This window comes from Larus michahellis, chromosome 23 (assembly GCF_964199755.1).
Source record: "Larus michahellis chromosome 23, bLarMic1.1, whole genome shotgun sequence".
NCBI lineage: Eukaryota > Metazoa > Chordata > Aves > Charadriiformes > Laridae > Larus > Larus michahellis.
Window position 1 is genome coordinate 5,901,402 of NC_133918.1, and position 21,370 is coordinate 5,922,771.

General features: G+C 38.2%; 1 protein-coding gene across 8 annotated transcripts in view; it reads left to right on the forward strand.

Annotated features, from left to right (window-relative positions):
• EPS15L1 (epidermal growth factor receptor pathway substrate 15 like 1) overlaps positions 1-17,983 on the forward strand; it is a 40,254-nt gene extending 22,271 nt beyond the window's left edge. For 6 of the 8 annotated variants that reach the window (XM_074566000.1, XM_074565995.1, XM_074565996.1 and 3 more), the window contains 3 exons: positions 240-372; positions 12,229-12,434; positions 17,094-17,983. In XM_074566000.1, coding sequence (XP_074422101.1) covers positions 240-372; positions 12,229-12,434; positions 17,094-17,240 — 486 coding nt within the window. In that variant the 3' untranslated portion in view covers positions 17,241-17,983. The remainder of the gene's footprint in view (positions 1-239; positions 373-12,228; positions 12,435-17,093) is intronic. The other 2 variants (XM_074565999.1, XM_074565998.1) reach the window with 2 other exon arrangements.
• The last annotated feature ends 3,387 nt before the right edge of the window (positions 17,984-21,370 follow it).

A 21,370-nucleotide genomic window follows, 5' to 3' on the forward strand; every position in this document is an offset into this window, starting at 1 on the left:
AGGGCTAAAAGTTCTAGAAGTACTTAAGTCATTAAGAGCGTAAGTACTTTTGAATGTTAATGAAGTCCTAGCACCTCTGTCAGTGGGCATTAGTGTCTTACACCACTGACATAATTCTGTAAATGCGTCCTCATTTTTTGAAGTTAATGCTTTTACTTGAGTTAAATTGTATCTTTCATGAAACAACAGGTATTATACAATGCGCTTACATTCTTTTTCTTTTCTTTTTACTCATGTAGTCAGTAGCTTCAGACCCCTTCGCCTCCTCTTTTGGAGGGGTGGGATTCTCAGATGACCCTTTCAAAAGCAAATCAGACACACCAGCGTTGCCACCGAAGAAAAATGTCCCTCCGCGACCCAAGCCACCCAGTGGTAAGGAGGTTTTCCTTTTTTAATAGCCAATTCCCCCAATTTTCTGTGTATTATTGGACATAAGGACAAGTTGACAGTCTTCTATCTTGTTATCTTATATTTCAACCATGGAGGAAGGTATGGGATTATCAGTAAATTGCCAGAAATTGTCAGTAAACCAGACTGGAACTCTTCAGGCTGGGAAACAGATGATTAGGGAGTGGTGTGACAGATCTGTAAAATCACTTGTGGCAGGGAAAATGGCGGGGGGAGAAATGTGTCTTTTCCAAGTAGGCAACAAATGAGATTAGTAAATGGCACCTTCAAAATAAACAAATAGGTTTGTTTTTATACAATACTCTAAATTTAGGACTTTTTTTTTTTATTGCCAGAGAATATGGTGAATGCAAAAAAGTTTAAATGGGCTTTAAAAACAACTAGATAGTTCTTAGAAGAAAAATCCAACAGGAGCAACAGGGTCTACCAAAAGCCAAAGTACTCTTTCTGGCTCCGGTGTTGCTGAATGTCTGCAAGGTAGTCTGAAGTATGGCTGTGTCTTTACCTGGTTTTGATGTTCTTCCTGAGGCATCTGCCACTCGATACTAACAAGAACAGGGTACAGGGCTAGATAGACCTGTCCTGATCTGTCCAGGTATGATCATTCTTGTGTTCATGCATTGCTACATTAATTTAATATAAAACACTTTCTGGATATATGGCTCGTTCCTGCTTCAGGTCCATTATGTATGGAAATTCTTAGAGATGTTTGAATCCCCTGAATTGAAAATAAGATCTCTTTTAATGGAGATTCAGCCTCTACTTCTTCGTCTTCCCTAGAGTTGATTTTCAAAATATTCAGATACCAGTGAAACTGTTCTAAGAACTGAAGCCACTTAGAGCTGTTAGTTTCAAGTCTCCTTTTAACAACAGTGGTATAGTTCAGTTAATACTAGCAGTCAGCATTTAGTTGGCTCAAAAAAAAGAAAAAAGTTGGATTCTGTTTATGAATAGGCACATAATTCTGCACTGAACATGTGTGTCAATATCTAGTATTCTCCTGTATCCATTGACAGTGTTAGGAAGCATAACATAAAGAAAACAGATTAATTGTTCATGTCTCCCTTTCTAACTGTGTGGGTTGCCTAGCTTTCTGTTACTGCATTTCGTAGCAAAGCACGCACCCTGCACCCATCCTGTTTATAAAAGGTATTGTTGATCTGGCTGGTTTTGCAAACCAGTTATGCTAGAACTAGCTCCTTGGATAACATGAAAAGTGCTTTCTTTTGTCAGGGTATTCTGAAGATCTCATTAACTATCCCGTAGATTGATCCACAGTTTGCAAAATATTATTTACTACAATAGAATTATAAGCAAGCAGCATTAGTTTGTTCCTATTCCTATGATTTTATTGCTCAAGAGATGATGATGCACACTAAAACCCTGAAATCAAATGATGAGGTTCTGTGTAGGTGAGTAGTGATGAAGATTTGTCAGGAAATGCTCCAGGATTGTGGAAAAGGTCTTGAAGGGGTCTGCTCATGCTTGCTTTGTGTAAATATTCTCTACCATTGAGGTACTAGAGAGCCTTTAGTAATTAGAAAGCCCATAATATGTAATGATGACAAATATCAACTAATAGGAGACAAATGAATAGAAGCAGAAATATGAAAGCTGAAGGTAATCTTATTTGCCATTGTGAATGATGTTATTTTTCTGTATTTGGTTTTCAAGGAAAGTATGTAAGTGGCCATCTTTTTAGGAAATGTCTACATAAAATAATTTAGTGTTTAGAGGGCCTATAAAAAGTTGAATGAGTCAAACAAATACTAAATATACCTATATTATCTCTTTCATGTGGTTTCTTTCTGTTTCTTGTTCGAAACGTGATTATTCCTAGCAAATACAGTGCAATAGTAGCAGTAAAGATGAGAAATACATGCCAGAAGATTGACTTGCCTACATGAGGTTTTTTTGGGTTTATGTCTCTTCATTCCCTCTTTTGTACATATGGAGGAGTTTTGGAGAATGCTTAGCTTTAGTTTGTTTTGAATTTAGACATGTGCACTCAGCCTTTAATCAGTCTTTTAAAAAATTTGTTTAAATGTGTACCTTCCCCTCTTCTTGGGAGACACAATATTTGTAAGGTTCCGCTGCTCTACCAAAAGCAAATGTTGTTATGATAAAATAGACTAAGGAGGAAACAAAGCAAGGGTTTTTTTAAAGCAAATGAGCCTCATGTGCTTATGCAGTTATACTCCTCCCTTCCTTCCACAACTAAGGCAATCTTCAGTGGTTACTTAAAGCATGAGAAATTATATAGTAATATAGTGTGATTCTAGCGAGAGATACGGGTGTACAAGTGTGTGTTAGAAATGGGAACGCTGCTCAGAAAACAAACAACAGACAAGAAACTTCCGTTGTTTCTTACCTTTCTCATTGGTCTGTTTAATTAAAAAAACAAGTAGGTGATAAAGATCTTGCTGAAGGATGAATAAATGCTAGTTATTACCAGACAAATCTGTAGTTTGCCTTTCTGTTCCCACTTCATATTCTTTTTAGTAAAACTTACTTCTGTTGGGGGGGATTTTTAATATTGAAAAGCACTTGTGTGGTGTGCTTCATTTTGTCAGACAGGTGCAGTGAAGATCTAATATAAAGCTTTACTTGTCCTCAACACTCTACAGTCAGGTAGAAAATACTAATAAATATTTTTGCATATTTCTCAAGTAGTTTGTGATAGGCGAAACTAGCAAAATCCACTGGGGATGGTTCCCAGTTCAGCGCTTTTCTATCTGCAGGTTTTTTTAGGAGTTGTGTGACATGCAAGCATTGTCTGATCAATCCGTCAAGGGTGTCCTGGGCAATCAGGGTATGACCAACGTGTGCCCCAGTTCCCATCTTGCCCATGTGTCCGTTTTGCCCAGATGCATGAGGAGTTGTGCATCAGGTCACGTTTCTTCATGACAACAAAGGCAGAGCAAACCTTTGGCTCTGAGCATGGGGCTGGGGAAACGCTTGAGGCACAGCCTCTGCTTACCGTGTAGTGAAGGCCAGATCAAAAGGCCTTCAGATGTACCTGGAAAAGGAATGTGTAGTTCAGCTCAGCTGCTCTCATATAAAGGCTCTGGAGACAGTCTTCATAGCAGGCTTCAGGGAACGGTTCTGCTGCTGCCGGCTTTGGACGCAGCAGGGTTGCAGTGGGCGATCGTTGTCTGACCTTGCAAATCTGGGCCTGTTTGCTGGCTGCTTGTAACGTGGAGATTGGTGGGTTGGGTTGGGTTGGTTGGGTTTAGTTGGTGTTTGTTTTTTTCCAAAGCTTGGACCTTCAGATCTGCTGACTGTGTTAGCAGATACTTCAGTTCAGAGCTGCCTGTGGTTGTTGCTATCTGGCAAGGACAGGCAAGCACTTGCTGTGGGGCATGGATTAGACACCCTTGAGATCTGTATCTTTCCCTTCTCGAAAACTAAGGTTAAGAGAGGGGCTGACAATCATGAGGTTATTTCCTTAAAATTGTATCTAGGCTGAATCTCAGGCTTACGTGTGTTCTGTCCTTCATTAAATCATTTTCCTTCTTTCTCACCCCTTTTTGAACCTAAGTCTTTCAAGATCTTTTAGATGCTACAGAGTCTTAAACTGATCCTTGCTTGGTCCAAGAGAAATTTCATTTGTTTGTTTTTTCTGATTAAATGCTCTGTTGTGTTTTTTCAATATAACTATTTAAAAGTAAAGTGCAGAATCTTTAAAGAGAATTGGAGGAAGGGTAATAAATCAGTGAATAAAATAGAGAATGACGAGGAGAAGGTGTTTCAGAAGCAGCAAGCCTGGATACCAGTGTACATCAAAGCTCCAACATATCTGTTACATGCAAAGATTTGAAAAATCAGTATCTCTCTCCCTTACCTGGTTTAAGATTCTCTTTTTAGGTTGAGGAAGGTCAGTTAAGAAAAAGCTCTTTAGCACTTCTGACTAGACTGTTCTAATAAAAATCCACACGGGGAGTATGTGCGTGTTCTTTCTCTGCAGGAATACGTTCGTGGTTGTGAAGTTCCTAGTGGACATTAGGTTTCGTACAGCTCCCCCGGGACTTGGCTGAAGTAATTTGATGTTCACCAGGTGGTACTGGAGAACTTGAAGGTTTCTTTGGAGAGAAGGGGAAGGTTTTCTGTATTTATTGAATAATGCTCAAAAAGCAACAAAAAATTATCCAGATATAAACAGGCCTGTGCTTTGCCTAATCGGCTTTGATAAACAGAAAACACAACAATATTAATTACTTATAGTAACCAAAATAATAGTAGTGTATATTGACATACTTAAGCAAAGGTGACCTGTGACAGGGATCTGAATTCCAGTGCAAATTATTTTCTCAAGTTGTCCTAAAACATAGCTAAGTTTTGTAGATTTATAAGTACGTTTTATTGTCTGTTACCTGTAGTGTTTAGCACTACCAAGCTTCTGGTCACTTGATATTTCTTACACTAGTTCTTGGGGTTTGCGGGACTTTTGTGTAATTAAGAATAAAAAAAAGTCCGAAAGAACCGATACACTGAAACCTGTCAGTTAAAATGTTTTTTGTAGGTTCTCACAGACTAACAATTATGTTTTCTGCCGTGAGCTGCAGATGGAAATCAGTCAGAGTTCACCGCTAAGTAGTTTCTAGGTAAAAGTTGTTGATTACAAAAAGAGAGAAACAGATTTTTTTTTTCTTTTTCTTTTTTTTTTTTTTTTTTTTTTTAAAGTACAGGAAGTTGCTGTGTGGGTGTCAGTGATTGGGTTATAAGTAAAATTCAATGCTCTAGTGCTTTGATCGTGGGACCTACTGCTTTTGCCCCACCCTTACCACTTCCTTTAAATGCAGCACCATGCATTCCACATTGCGGTTATAACAGTACTGTTAACCAGTGATATTAGTGGAAGAACCTTCACCACTAACCAGTGTGTAACCTTCAACCTCTTCTAAATTTTTATTGCTTGCTTACAGTGGTTTTGACCTTTTTAACCTTGAAAGAATATAAAAGTCCTAAAAACGCAGAAAGAAAATGTACTTTCCAATTTCAGTGTGCTTTCTTCTTGCAGTGATTATTTAATAAAACCAATTATTTTTATCTCACTAGCTTTTTTAGCCTGTGTAAATGTTATAATTTATATTAAACATATTGTGTACTAGTGACTAATGGAGGTGGTGGATATTGTATTAATAGTGAACTTCTTCAATGCTAATGTACTCTTCAAAATTCATTTTTTTTCTTTGGGATGCCAATACGTAAATAGCAGAAAAATATCTTGTAACTTGGAATTCAAAGGACTACGTATTGAATTCATCCCATGTGAGACAAGAATCAGTGGATTTACTTAGCTGCTATTTGAAGTACAGGTATTAAAATAAATTATATTGTGAAATTATTATGCTAGACTGCACACAGTGAGTTTGTCAGAGAACTTTGCCTTTGGTTTTTGATCCATTTATTCTTTGTAGCTCTGATGTATGCTGGCAACTGAATTTATAAATTGTCATTTCAGAGGTTAGTGGTTAACACATCTGTGTTTGAGTTAAGAACTTCGATTCATTCTCACAGGCTTTAAGATCTATTAAAGATCTATTAAGATCTTCAGGATCTTAATATTTTATTGAACTGATCTGAAAACTCTTTAGCTGTGATGCGTGTTTTAATCCATCATCTACAGAAGTAATAATTCCCTAGTTTGGGGTGAGGATGCTTTGCCCTTTTCTCACAAGTGTGGTGGCTGGAGAAGATTGTTGTCAGCTCCAAAGAAGCTAGAAGAGCAAGAAACATTAACAGCCAGCTCACAGAGCAGCTTTCCATTCTGTTCATATGGCGTGTGCACCTTGGAAGGTAAATTTAAGACAGATTTTCCCGCTAAGTGCTCATAATTAAGAATATATACTGAAATAAAATGTTCTGAAGGCTGTTTGCCATCAGAGTCTGAGTGAGTGGGTACCCAGGTGGGGCGTGCACACACATTCCGGGCTTACCTGGACCAGCAATGTCTAACTCCAAGCTTTTGAGCTGGATTCACTCTATGGGACGTTTTTTGCACCCCGTGAACCATTTTAGGTGCCTCTTATTACTGCTGTGCATAACCAGATGCCTGATGCTGCCAGCCACCACTCTGCTTGCTCAGATCAGAAGGGCGATGTTTGTACAGCCCTGTTCTGCTGCTGTCTTCCTTTGTATTTGATGCTTCCTCCTCCTTTATGTCAATGATAAATATAGTTCTTTTTCATATGTGTCACTTCTCTAAATTTAAGGCATTTTATGGTTTGACTGTTTTTTACCATTTTAGACTTATTTTTCAGCTATAAAGCAGTACAGGAGCACTGTCAGTTCACATTGACCTTGTATTGACAATTGTCAGGAAAAAAGAGCATAGATAGGTCTTTGCTGCTTTTTGAGTTGGACATAGAAATGTTTTTTCGATAATAGTGTTTGCCTGTGCTTTGTCTTCAGTGTCTTAATTAGATGAAAATTAGGACTTGACAGTTTGCTCAGTATCTTACTTAAAACAGCCAAACAGAATTGTGCTTTCTGTGCATTTACTGATTTCATGTATTTAAAGAAAATTATGTCTTATGAATACTTCGTGTTTAAACACACCATGGTTTTGTGGCCATTCTTTTTGACCCGAACCATGTACAACACCCCCAGGATATGAATTTGCACAGAAATTTATTCTATGTATTTAGTAAGATAATTTTAAGAAGAAAGAAGCCATGTTAGGTGTAATAGATGTAATCAGGAGTTATGAACAAAAGAAAGAATTATATTAAGCAAGCGGGGGAAAAAAATATAAAATAACTCCCTTGCATTTATTTATATGAGCATATTCAAGTGCTGGAGTGGTGGGGATCAATCATTTGGTCTAGAGGAGAGTGTAGCGTTCTGTTCTTTATTCTTTGCGTGATCACAGGAGTACAGGAGGGTGATGTTTATTTCGGAGTGGTACCACACACCTGTTTCCTTAGAGCTTCTTGGGTACCCGGGGTTATTCACAAGTAGCGCAGTGCCTGTTTACCTTTATATTTTTTTTCCTCATCTGCAGCCGAGAGTGAAAAATTTAGCCTCAAAGTTGGTGACTGACAGGAAAGCTTTTTTTTTTTATTTTTCATGCCTTCTAGAAGCCCTGACAGTTGCATTAGAACACAGGCATCCCTTGCTGAGGAGGATAAATGACTCATGGGTGGAGCACCTGCCCAGCCACAAACTAAAAATTCCATTCACGCTCTGATTCTGTTGTTTGTGCTGATCTCTCACAGCAAAGATATTTCAGTACCGATTGTTGAAAGAGGCTGTTCAGAATCTGTTTCAGAACGGATTGTTAGGCTGAATGTATAACGATTTCTCTAACCTCACCTTTCAAGAGGTTCATAGTTTTCAGAATATTTCTCTTAAGCTAAGGTTTTCAGAGTTACAGGCTGGCTCACGGTGCACATTTTGCAAATACTAAGCAAAAATAGTTTTGAGGGCTTTTTTGCATAGGAAAAATTCTTCCTTCTGTTACTAAAAGCATATATTGTGATTTTGTGCAGAGCTTTATCGCTAAACAGTTATGTTTGAAATACAGTGCAGAAATAGCCCCTGTTGAGGACAAATACCTTTGAGTATTCTGTAGAAAACTGGTTTTAATTTAACTAAACTTCAACCATATTTTGAAAACTAGTAATAATTTTTCTGTAAGTTCCTAAAGTCCACAGTTCATGAAAGCCTTATTCTGCACCACTGGAAGAGCTGGATAATTTAACAGGATGGTGAACAACTTGCTGAGTAAGTTAGGAATAATACCTAAATTTGGTAAAGGGCCAAGGGAGAGGTGTGCCGGGAGGCACCTCACATACTGCACAGTCTCCAAAGATTTCTGGAGTAACACTTCCTCTGGTTTATAAGAGCTGTGAGTGGTAGGAGCCCTGGCACTTTATGTTGAAATATAATCGCAGGTATGGACTTAACTCACCCTATCACTGCTTATCCTATGTAGCATCTCTCTGACTTCTCGAAGTGTTTTTCACTTTAGAAAGTTTCCTGGAAAGGAGTGTTTGTTTAGTGAAAGTTTAAAGTCGTGTCATCTCAACTGTGCCCTGTTTGCCCATCAGCCTGCAGAGCCCAGTCTTCAAACACATGGAAACGAGCTGCTTCTCCTCGGTCAGGAAGGGCCTCTCCTAAGCAGAAAGTTAGGACCATCGTTGCAACATCGAGCAAACTATCAGCGTTTCACTTCATTGTTTCGTTGTCAATATCTTGTAATTCAGTCAGACAAATTTTATAATTGTGTTTTAGCAGTGAGATTATATTTGTCTTGAACTGTAGATCTCAAGCCTGAAGTTTGCTGTGGGGTATGAAATTAGATAAAGCCTTCGTATGGGTGGAGTTCACTATAAGTTAACAGCATTTGCTGTGGTAAACCATTTTGTTCATCATCTCTTTTTGCTGAAGTGAGTCCTCGGTGTGGTTTGGGTGCACCACTTGGGTAACTGCTGAAACTGCTGTGGTTTCAGAATAGGACCTGTTTTGCTTTTTTCTGAACTTTTTTCCCCTGAAACTATTAGCAGAAAAATCAAATAAGTAAGGGTTACAATTGTTTGCCTGCACTTTCGTACTGCCATACCTCAAAAACGATGAGCAGTATCATGTAAAAACGTACCATTTTCCAGTGAATATAAGATTAATGCAATTGCAGTTACTATTAAGTGCATAGCTTGCAATATTACGATTTTACCTTCAGTTCAGTTGGTGGCTTTTTAATGTGGTTTAGGTATTTTTGCTTTTTTTATAGAAATACTGTATTTTCACATCCTTGACACACTAAATGTGGGAATACAAAAATCTTTGTGTACTTAAGTATGCACTTACTGCACTGGGAGATTCACACTTGGTGTAAGCCAGCAAGGATGTCAGAAAGGTAATTCTGATGGTGTTATTACTAATTTGTGGCCGATAAATGAGTAACTTTGGACATCTAACTGAAAGAAATAAACTTCTACCAGACCTCAAAACCGTGTTTGCTGAGTGTGGCAGGATAAAACAAACTATAAGCAACGTACAAGGTACAGTGAAGGAGGACTCTATCGTGAGTGCCAGGATTGGCGTATTCAGCGTGGGCACTGCCCTTAAAATAGCTCTGCAAAAAATAAACCTGATTTTAGAAAGGTCACCCTCTTTCACCTTTTCTTCAAAATAACGAAATTAAATCCCTGTTCTATTCTTTAACATACAAAAACTGATGAAAATGGCACTTACAACATAAAAATCAAAATTTTCAATATTATTAGCACTAACTTTAATATTCATGGTGACATTTCCTCTGCAGTAAAGTGATTCTTTGTAATCTGCTGTGAAGATGAAGCACAAGAAACCCCGATGCTCTTTGTGTACGTTCCGAAACCACTAGGGGCTTCGTGCGAAAACATTAAACAGGCCACCTAGAAAAAAAAAACAGGTTTGCTGAGCAAATCCGTTGCAAACTCTGCGTTTGTATTAACAGTCACCAATTCCACAAAGTGGTTTCGTCAACGGAAGATTTAACCTAAGAAAAGGGCAGCTTAAAATGGGTCAATTTTGCCTCTATCAATCAAAATTGGTTTGGGGCAATATAGGGTGAGGGGCACCAGGGGGGATTTACTTGCTAGTAACTGGCAATAGAGGAAGGAGAAGAAGGTGTAGAGGGCTCTTGTTTTGCCTTGGCCTTAAATTAGAACTATAGATACTTTAATTCTCTTTGTAATTTAAAATAATTTAAAGTAATTTGCTCTTTTATCTGGACAATTACATAGAAAATGCTGAGTTACTCATCTCTGACGCAGTTTGCTTAGTCCCCTAACGCTGCATAGCTGTGACTGAAGGCGAGATCTCCTGAAGGGCGTGGTGATGTGTGGGATGTAGGCGCCACACTCCGTTTCAGAGAACAAAACATGGCCTCCGTTGATAGGAAAAGCGGTTTGGAACTGGTGAAGGAGGGTCCATGCCTGTGGGGAGAGCAAATGCTGCTGGTATTTCCTGTATATTTTGTCGCTTCCTTCCATGAAGGACAAATCACTGGGCTGATGTGCCTGGCTTTAGAAGTCCCACACATGGTTGCCAATATGGGTGTCCGTCTCTCCTTGCCACATCTGTTAACCAGGATGGAGCACGTACTGTACCATGAAAAATAGCATTGGAGTGAACGTTAAGAGATCTCATTTATCCTCCAGCTTCACAGCAGCTAAACCAGTGTGAGTTCTAGAAACCATTTCTCAGACCTCCTGGACGTGGTGATGTCTAGGGAACTACCAAGTTCCCTAGGCAGTCGCGAGTATTCTTAACTGTTAAAAATGTTACGGATTGTCTGATGTAAATCTCTCTTGGTGGAATCTAAATCTGTTAGCCTTTTTCTTGGTGGAAGATGTGCCTGCAGGGCTGTGATCACGTTCCCTTTGAATACTCTTTAAGAGTGAACAAACCCAGTTACATCTCCTACTGCATGTGTCGTGTTTTCTACGTCTTGCTGTCTACGTGTTCAGCTCTGGGCTTTCCTGCTCCCCATTTTCCTCGAAGCACGGTGCCTGCAAGTGGTCCCCGTGTTTTGTCTGAAACCCGAACCTGGCATTCTTGCTGCTGCTTATTTACTTAGTGCAAGTTTGCTGATCTTCGCTTTTCTTAGACAAAGGAGGATTTCCACAGCTTTGAGCAAATATCATAAAGTTCATGGGCAACTACTGAAGCACCTTCTTAAAAGCTACCAGGTTATGTCTCAGATATGCCAAGAACGTGCTCTGAAATTTGGGGTTTCAGCACCATTTCTCTCTGCTTTCCCAGTATGTGTATCCTGATATGAATAAATTATAAGATTCCTATATTAAATTACAGTTTGAAGAACTGGACGTTTCAAAAAAGATAGCTTCATTAATGCAAATAATGTATGTAATTCAGGTTCTTATGCAGGAAGTTCTAGATTTTTTGTTTCTTTTAAAAATGTTTCTAGATTTTCCCTTATTGTTTGTCAGTTACGCATTATAATCAGGATTGTTCATCCAAGGAGTTATTTTCCCTGGAGGTTAGATTGTGTACCTGTCAGGAGCAATTTATTATTTTTTTTTTAAGAGAAAAAGAAATTACGTTTATCTGTTTAGTTATTTGACTTAACAAAATAGTACTTTTTGCAAGGGGAATTAAAAATTAAAAATTGAGGTGCCAATTGCAACAAATAAAACATACAGCCATTATTTATGAGCGTACGCAATAGTTCCTGTGATTTCATTTGTTGTTGGGGTGGAATATAGGCGGCAGCAGTCACCTACAAGAGGCGGGTTGCGCGGCAAGCACCCGGAACAAGGCGATCTCTTAATGGCTCTCTTCCCTTGTACACGCGATGGTAGAAGGACAAACAAGTCCCGCAAAACCACCCAGAATGCATGCATTCTGTAGAGTCACAGATAAGGGGCTGCTTAATTCTATTTAACATGCTTAATTATTTATCTTTAGCAATATGCGTTTTTAATTATTTTGTCTTTTATATGATTCCAAACTTAAACTTGAAATATCTCTAATCCTGGAAAATGAGGTAAAGTCGTGCTGGTCAAATTCTTCTGATCTAATGCCTTTATGTTGGGTTTTAGCGTGTAAAATCTTGGTGGTATTAATATTGCGGTATGTATAAGTAAGATGATAAATCCATTTAAATAAAACAACTGTTTGAGATTATTTGCATTGAGAAATGAGTACAATTACAGTACAATTTTAAGCCACCCCAGGAGGAATGGATGATGCTAAAGTGTATCAGCACAGTTTCCTGTGTAAGGGGGTTGCATTGTCCATGGTAAGTAACTTCTCTTTTTCTCCTTTTGTGTTTGTTTTTTTTTTTTTTTTTTTTCCTAAACTTTCCAGGTAAAAGTACTCCTGTAAGCCACCTGGGGTCTTCAGATTTTCCCAAGCCCCATGATCCATTCCAGCCGTTTGGGGCTGACAGCAGTGACCCGTTTCAAAGTAAAAAGGGGTTTGGGGACCCATTTAGTGGAAAAGATCCATTTGCTCCCTCCTCTTCAAGTAAAACTTCTAAAGACTCTTCCTTGGGGTTTGCAGACTTCAGCTCTGTAAGTTAAGTTCATTGTCTCTGAGCAAACCACTTTCTGCTCTGCTTGCAGCAATCTGTTGGGGTTTTGGTTTAACTGCAGACCTACTCTTCACTGGCTTCTGTCTCCTAGTACCTTCATGCTGTCCTCATTGTTTTTGTATTAATATTTCTGTAATAAAAAGGCATTATTTCAATAAAAAAAAAGTTTCATACTAAATTTTAAAGGGTTTACTTGCATTTAAATTCTTTTAGTACAGTGTGCCTTTACTCACAAATTCTCTGTAGCCGAATCTGTGTATTGTTTTTGTTGCATGGAGGCTATTTTGTAAACTGATTTTTGGGAGCCAACGATGTAAAGATTCCAAAACAATTGTTGAAAACATTTCTATAGCAATTTCACCATATCCTGACAAGCAACTCCTTAAAGGGAAAGATTCCATAAAGTATTTGTAATTGTTTGTGAAAAAAGTGCTGACAATCCTGTCACAATGTTTGCTGTATACAATGGAATGTGGTCGTAAAGATACTTACACGAGGCAGAGGTTGAAAATTTAGCTGTTGAATTTTGTTTCAGTTACTGACATTGTAGAAAAGCCCTTGTTAGACAAAGAAAACAAAAGTGTCTTGTAGAACCAATATAGAAACATCCATCCTGCACTCCAAAAGACAGTATCAGAAGGTTTGAAAGCAAAGCCAAGTACCCCTTCAGTATAAAATATCAGGGTTTCTAAAAGCCCGGCTTTGTTTTTAGTGCTGGCAGGTACGTTACTGAGTTGGAAATCGTTGTAAATGTAGTAGTAGTGTGGTTCTTGCTGCTTCCATGAATAGATAGAAATCTGTTCCATCCACCGCCCCAGGCTTCTTCCTCCTTTCATGTGTTTTTGTTCTGTCACGTTGCCATGCAGTAAAATTGCCAACTTAATCTGCTACTTAACTCTGGTGGACACAGTTCAGTGTTCAGCAAAGGGAGAACTTTAAGCCCAATCTTTCAGGTTGCTTATTTTTACTGGTTTTTTTCCCCTAGTTAATAGTAAATGTGTATCACTTTCCTATTTGATATTGTTAGTTGAGGTCATCTGTGCATACTCGTAGCTGGCCTCAGTGCTTTAATTTATCTATGATCCTGAAGACGTCAAAGTTTGAGATCTGATGTATGCTTTACCACAGTTAGTACTAGCCTGTTGAATTTGCACAGTTAAATTCTGTGATTGTATACAAAATGGTGACATTCTTAATAAAAATAAGACGCAAAACTTGCTTTATCTGAAATTTCTTGAATATCTAATTTCTTCCATGAATGAAAGACAAGTAACGGAGCGGACTGAGTGGTACCCAGCTATTGTCGTCTTGCTTTACAGACTGCCTTTCTTAAAAGTGTGGCTTACACTGAGTGGTTGTACCAGGTGATTAACCAAAATCTCTGCTGCCCATCCCAGTGGGTGCTCTAGTGGGCAATTTGCCGTGCCTTCAGGTTTTCAGGAGATGAGATTAACTTTAGAAGATAAGGATAAAGTAAGAAAAACTGTATCTTGAGCAGTAGCCAATTCTGATTGCTGCTAGGTGGCACTTCATCCAATGAAATTAATTTTTAATTGGTTTCATGAATTACTTTCTATTGCTGTAAGGGAAAAAAAAAGTGTTAACTGGATTTGACTGAAAAGAAAAGAGACTTCATCCCTCTTCTTTTCAATATTTATATTTTGCGTGCCTGTACCACAATTGTATTGCTACACATGATAATTCCTAACCCTTCTGGATGAAGTCCTAAGGGTACAAGTTACCTCGTAATCAGCAAGAATATTGCGCTTGTCTTTGCCTAATGTCTGGAAAACTCTGCTCATAATGGAAATGAAAAGCAATTTTGCTTCCGGAAGGTTTTCTGACACGTAGTTTGAGTCCGTGGAATCTCAGAACAGAATCGTAGAATCATTTAGGTTTGAATAATTGAATAACCTGATTTTTTGATTGGAATTCTTTGCTGTTGCAAAGAAGTAACATGAGAACCTTACTCGGTTTTAGTAGCACTCTAGAAAATTTGGCTTTTTTTTTTGGAGAGACTGGCAAATTCATGCACCCAGAGTTTAAGTATATTCTCATTGTGTTCTTAGCTTTTCCACTGGCATTAAATGTAACTCTTTGGACCAAAACAAAGTCTTTTGGTAGCTCAGGTTTCAGGTATTTCGAGGTTCCAGCTTCAGTTTACGGAACAACAAGGAAAGCAATCTTTCTGCCAACAGAAAGCATTTAAATTTCCAAGAAATAGAGCACTTAGAACTAAACTAAAATTATTCTCTTAATATAAGCTGGTAATTCAGTAAATGCAAGTCAGTGTAGCTTTTTGTGTATTTGATAAGTTTGGCTGCTGTTTTCCTCATTTATGCCTTGGGTCTAACTGTACTTCTGAAAAAGAAGAAAAAAGTGGTTTTTCAAGAATTGACAGATATGTGATACATATTTATAGATGTCTTGAAACCCGGACATATGCAAAGAAGCTGTTATTGTGTTAAATGGCTTGTAATTCAGTTACATTACCTTCTTATAGACAGTCTGCAAGAGCCAGTGGCATTAATGAACTGCTATTTCTCTGTCTCCTGTGCTCCTGAAAATTTTCCTTTATGCTAACCATTGGTAATGAGGCGCATCCAGATGTGTTTCCAATGAATCACTTGCCTACTTTTTACTTTGTTTTTTAACCAGCACTTCTAACCACAAAAATATAACTTGTGTTCCATAAACAAGCCGTAATTGGGACTCTCATAAGCTTTGGAAGACTTATCCTAAGATGTAAGCTATATAAGTTAAAACTGTTCTCTCGACATTAAAAAAAAAAAAAAAAAAAAAAAAAAAAAAAAAAAAAAAAGAAAAACCCGCCCCACAGGGTTTGACCAAAGCTTGTTGTATTTCTGAAAATAGTAACTGTTAGTCTCCATCCCGGCTATATGATCTTTTTGAATTCTTGGAATCAGTGGAGAAGTCCTACTTCCCTTTGAGTCGGTCCTTATTGTATCTTGAAAAAAAACATCTATTTGAAGTCTTAGTGAGCTTTTAAATCTTACCTGTCAGATGATATTTAATTGAGTAACGATAGTGAGTTTTCTTCATTATAAAACATCAGAAAATGTGTGGCACTGTCGTTGTATTTAATAATATCAAATGCAAAGATCCTCATCTAAAGTTTGATAGCAATGACAGCAGAGGTATTGTTTGAAGAACAGTAATTATAAAATAGTCCCTTTTTTTTTTTTGCATCAAATTATCTGAAAAATCATATTGAGCAAAATAAAATGAGGAATTGTGAATATCCAGAAGTACATGGATAAGGCATAATTTAACTAAATTATGAGTAAATGAGAATTGGACTTGGGTTGAAAGAATTCAAATAGATGCATTTATTTAAAAAATCTGAATTCTAGATACAGTGCAGGTGGCGAAGGCAGGGTGGGGGCCATCAGGTAGTGAGTGTAGGGGCAGCAGGGCGCAGGGCTGGCACGTGCACTTGGATTTCCTGCTGGGTTCAGTCTTTGAAGCTGCCCTGGGAAGGCGCAGCCGGAGCAGCTGGGGCAAGGGCGGATTTCGCTGTGTTCAGCCGTGCCGCGTTGGGGACCACACGGCAATTTTTGCAGTATACATTCAGCTGAAATTGAAACTATAAATTCCATGTAGTTTTCTCGTAAAAAACAAACAAACAAAAAAAAAACCCAAACCAAAAACCAAATAATATGTTTTCCTGAACGTTCAAAAAAAGACAGCACAAAGCAAATTTTAGAAGTGGGATATAACGCAAACATTTGCATGCAGCTGCGCGAGCGCTTCTGTTAACATCGTCCTCTGCAGCGAATTCTAAAATTAAACAGTAACAGATTATATTTTAAGTTGTTGTGATTTCAAGAAAATATTTTAATATTTTGTGCAAAAAGTTAAAACAAGCAAACTCTTGCATACTTCAGTGTAGATACTGGAATATACTTTTGGAATAGTTTTGCTGCAGTGAACTTACTTAAATGTGTTTTGAGAAGCTCAGACGGGCTTAGAAGCTGCATGTTGTGACGTGTTACATTTCCTTACTGTTTTCTGCTGGAGTAAATTGGATTCTCTTACATTATTTCTTACTGGAAAAAACTCTGCATGTATTTTATAAACAGTAACAGAAGCACTTTTTGTAACGTTTGGTTTGGTGACGAAACTTCCCACAAATCAGCAGTTTCCACAGTCATTATTAAAACCCCTCAGCCTTAGCAGGAAATCGTACAATAAAACTCTCTGCAATGGAGTTGCACAAGAGTAAATAACTCCTGGTTTTACCCACTATTTACTATTCTTAAAAACGGCTGTAGGTTGCTGTGCTCCCAAACCACTAACTTGCTTTTTTTGTGCGTGTGGAGTTTTTGTTTGGCTCCCGTCCCCTGGCCCTTTCATACACAACTGAGACACGGCTGCAGGGACCTGCAGCCCAGATGGGGTAGTTTCCTGGTGGGAGGAGGAAGAAATTAAGGAAATAAAGTAAAGGATGGAGTGAGGAAATCAGTGAGTGAAGTTCTGTCTTAATCCAGAACTACCCTGAAACAGCTTGGTATACTCGATTCATATATTTAATAAGTTTGATTCATTGTATTTTTCGCCTAATTTCTTCTAGCTTTTTGGTAAATTTATTAATTTATTTTCCGTTTTCATTTTTTAGTTTGGAAATGAAGAGCAGCAGCTGGCGTGGGCAAAGCGTGAGAGCGAAAAAGCAGAGCAAGAAAGACTAGCTCGATTGCGGAGACAAGAGCAAGAAGACCTTGAGCTGGCTATTGCGCTCAGTAAGGCCGATATGCCAAACTCTTAAATAGAGGTTCTTTGGCTCCACCCTGTCCAAGTGAAACCTTTAACCATGGCTTTTATAAAAAATACTAAATTCTTGGTTTATGTTGTGAATACTTTAGTCACCTTCAACTCTAAACAAGACTGGTTACGTCAAACTGGGCACTCTGTGGCTTTTCAAGTGCATAATAAGCAGGAAACACTGTATAAGCTGTATTATATGTTCTAGATAAAATTTACTGCTTGTAAGAAGTTTAACGTATGATCCTAAGATACTGAAAGCAAAGTTTCTTTATCTAGAAGACAACGTTGCATATAGTAAACTGCAACTTGTGAATCTGGCTTTTTATTACCTGAATTCCATTGATTTTTTGAGGCTGCGGTATGAATTTCAAAGAAAATGTCATAAAAAGATAATATTTATAGAATTAGCTTTCACTCGTTACGTTTATTTAATGATTCATGGTAGGCTAATCAGTATGTCATCTGTGTTGAAGTCTCCAGCATAAATTCATTATTAGATGGTCCCTTTTTATCCAGCAGATGAGGCTTTTACAAAAGAATCTGGCAGTTTGTATATGATGAACACAAACAGTGAACTGTGTCAAATATTACAAATTTGAAGCCTCGATGAATGAGTAGTTCTAATTTCAACATTTGTTTGCATTGAGTTTTAATAATTTAATGGGATGTTGTAAAAGAGGGAGTTAATTCAGTTGTAGTAGATTGGACAAATAATTTGGCAATTAAATCATTAGGTAAAATCTTGCTTTGTCTCATGAACGAATACGATTGCAGGATTGTGATACAGGTTTGAGTGCTGCTTTCGTGTAAAATCAAGCAATGGAAAACTTCCAGAGCTTGAGCAGCGTTCAGCCCCACGGCTCCTCTTACCCTCTCTTGCTTCAGCCACCAGAACACAGACCCTGTCGTTTCTCCTACCCAGTTGACTGTGGGAGACAGTCTTGACCGCTGTTTCTTTAATTCCACCTACCTTATTTTAATGAGGCTACAGATCAAACGTAATTTAGCTGAAATAAGGCCAAGCAGAAACAGATTTTATTTGCCAAAGTTACAGAAGTACTGATAGGCGGGATTGGCCGTAAAACACGGCGGGCAGTAGTAAGTCCAGGTAGGAACAGATTTTATATCCGTCTGTAGAACTCAATGCTTCCACCTGGTCAGGATAACACGGAATGTGCTTTACGGGTCATGTATAAAATAGGCCCTTAGGATGAGTCTGTGAATTATTTACGTGCTAAAAACGCCTTTTCTGATTACAGGAATTCCAAACCTTCAGTTGACTTTGCCTTGGACTTTTATGTCTAAATAGAATAAGCATCTAGCACAAAATTTTTAAAATGTCCTTAATGTAGATCTGCTTTCCTATCCTTGGTTCTCTAGGAATTCAAAGTTTAACAGCATTTTTACTGATGCAGCCCTTATCTTATAATATTTTCTCTATTTGTTTTGAAAATGTGGTATTCCTTCATCATCTTTAATGCATTTATATTTTTTACGTTCTTGCTTCCTTTTATTTTTCATGATACAAAGATAGTGCCTGTTCACTGATTGAAAACAGTCTTTCCCCGTTCTGTTGTAATTGCCTTATTCTGGATGCTTTCCTTACACGGAGGTGAGAATCAGATTGGATCGTTTTAATCTTCTTAGTAGTTTTCAGCTCTGGAAGGCAGCTAAGGTGCGGCGTTGGTTGTCTCAGGCTTTTGTGAGTAGGTGTGTGGGCGAGTGCCCGCGAGTGTCTGTGCGCACACGTCCAGCTCCACGTGCAGCAATACGTACGACAAAAAACCCCGTATCTCAAAATGCAATTTTAGGAGTCACAGCTTGCTGTTCGCTGTGTGTCTCCTGTGCTAATGGTACTACAAGTAGTGTCAATCTTGAATTACCCTCAGAAGGGGAGACGATGCATTCTACTATCAAAAACAACCATGTAATGATCTTTAATACTCTTTTAATGACCCCTTTGGAATGCAGTAGAAGGTATTTCTAATTTTACAGAACTGATTTGAAATCCCTTCCCCTTGTGGTCATTTTTCTCTAAAATACGTTCGATTATATGATCAAACATACCACAGTGTCAGCAAATTCTCTTTTCTGTTGGGGTACAGGACTTGAAAGTCTCTGAGAGCAAACCTGGGTCTGTCTGTAGCTAACGTGAGATAAAACTTGCTCTGAAAGAGCAATTTTCAAAATTGAGTGGCTGCAGGATTCTTGGTGAAGTTAATCAAATTGTGTTCACATGTAAGCTTCTCCTTTTCATTTTCATTTGGGCCTGAGTCTTTGTGGTGTCTTTTCTGCTACAATAAGCCCCCGTTCATATGTAGTGCCGTTCTAGAAAGGAAAACCACTTTTGGATGAGTGCTTGGGTGATGTCACTCCAGTGGGACAGGGTGGATGAGCTAAATTGCCTGATTCCTTTGCTGAGTTACGTACCGTAACAAGGCTTTCTGCTGCTTTGGCAGGGCTCTAAAATACTGGAGTTCATAACGCTTCGAAGGCAACGAGTCGGAGTTCTCAAGATGTTCAGCAGGAAGCCAGAAATGTGAATTAATCTAGCATTCCATGTAGTAGTAGAACTAATTGCTCATTTTCCTGTTTCCTTATTGACTCGTTCTTCAGATTTGCTTGGGCACTAACAGACGATCAAGCAAATGAACAAGGACAGAACACGTTCTCTATGCACAGTGTATTAGATTTAGTAACTTTAGGTTTACTGAGACTCTTGATGCAAAATTTTAGACTGCAGTGGAAGAAAACTTTGCTGGGATTTCTCCCCATTGCGTTTAATACAGTTTTCTGTACAAAAAGGAAGATGACCCACATTCTTCCCTTAGGCTTGTAACTCTGCAATACCTGCACTTGTTCTTCTAAAACAAAACATTTTTTTTTTGCAAGACGTTGATCATCTTCTTCCTCCAGAACAGTGAAATTTAAAGCACAAATAGGCCTATTGCTATTTGGGCAGAGAAAATATGTACAATGCAAGACATATAAAATGTGAGTATACACAATGCATATAGAGTGTACATTATGAGATCCATGTTATTTGTGTCTACGTGTGTATATATATATATAGTGTATTGTATAATGTAATAATAGTGTGTGTATATACTATATATGTCCACATACTATGTCTAGTATATAGTTACTTGTGCTGTACATAAAATGTGTATATACAATGAATATGTAGAATATGCATATATATTCTATATATTAAAGCTTGTGTGTATGTATGTATTCGCTAAACAGAGATGGATCCAGAAATGGAATTTTTACAGAAATGCAGATTAGATCATGGCTCTTAGAATTTCAAAGTTCTGGTGAAAGAAAAAGAAAAAAAAGAGAAATGACTTCTTTAATAAATTTGTTTCAAGTTTACTTTCATTGGCATGAAAAACTGTGTTCGGTAGCTGTGCCGAGTGCGAGAGAGAAAGCTGGCAGAAAGTAGGTACCGTCTGCACTGGATGTGATCTCACATTCTTCTGAGTTCATAAAGTCTCTTTTGAACCGTGGGCTCGACTGCTGATCTCCTCGCACGTGATGGTCCTGTCATCTTTTCTTTTTTCTTTAGGCTGAGGCAATGAATTTTCTCCTGCATTTGCTTGTAGTTTCACTTCTCTTTCTTTTTTTCCCTTTTTTTAAAAATCATTTTTAAGGAGCTGTTCCCGTGCACACATACACCCCAAACAGTTGCACGCTAAGGTGGAAAACATGTTTTTCTTGCTTCATTCCAGTTATATGGGTTGCACATAATTGTCATCTGGATTTCAGCTCTGGTTTTCCTCCATTTCCACCTAAGCTTTTGCTTCAGGAGGAATGACTATCCATTGCATTCTTGGCTCGGAGGAAAGAATGGAGGTGATCTTGCTTTCTACTCGGGTAAATTATTAGACTCTGTGGTGCGTTGAGCAATCACAAAGAGTTTAGGAGGCTTTTATAGTGGCCCATGTGTGTTTTATACACAGTGTCGTCACTGCTGGAATGACTCATGGAAAACCGTGAATTGCTCACGGCACCGAGGCACAACAGTTAAAACAGGAAAGACGGACAATTGCTCACGTTGAATCTCCGCATGCAGACGTTGCATGTAGGACACAGGTATTGAATTACCCACATCATCCTTTATAGAGGAGT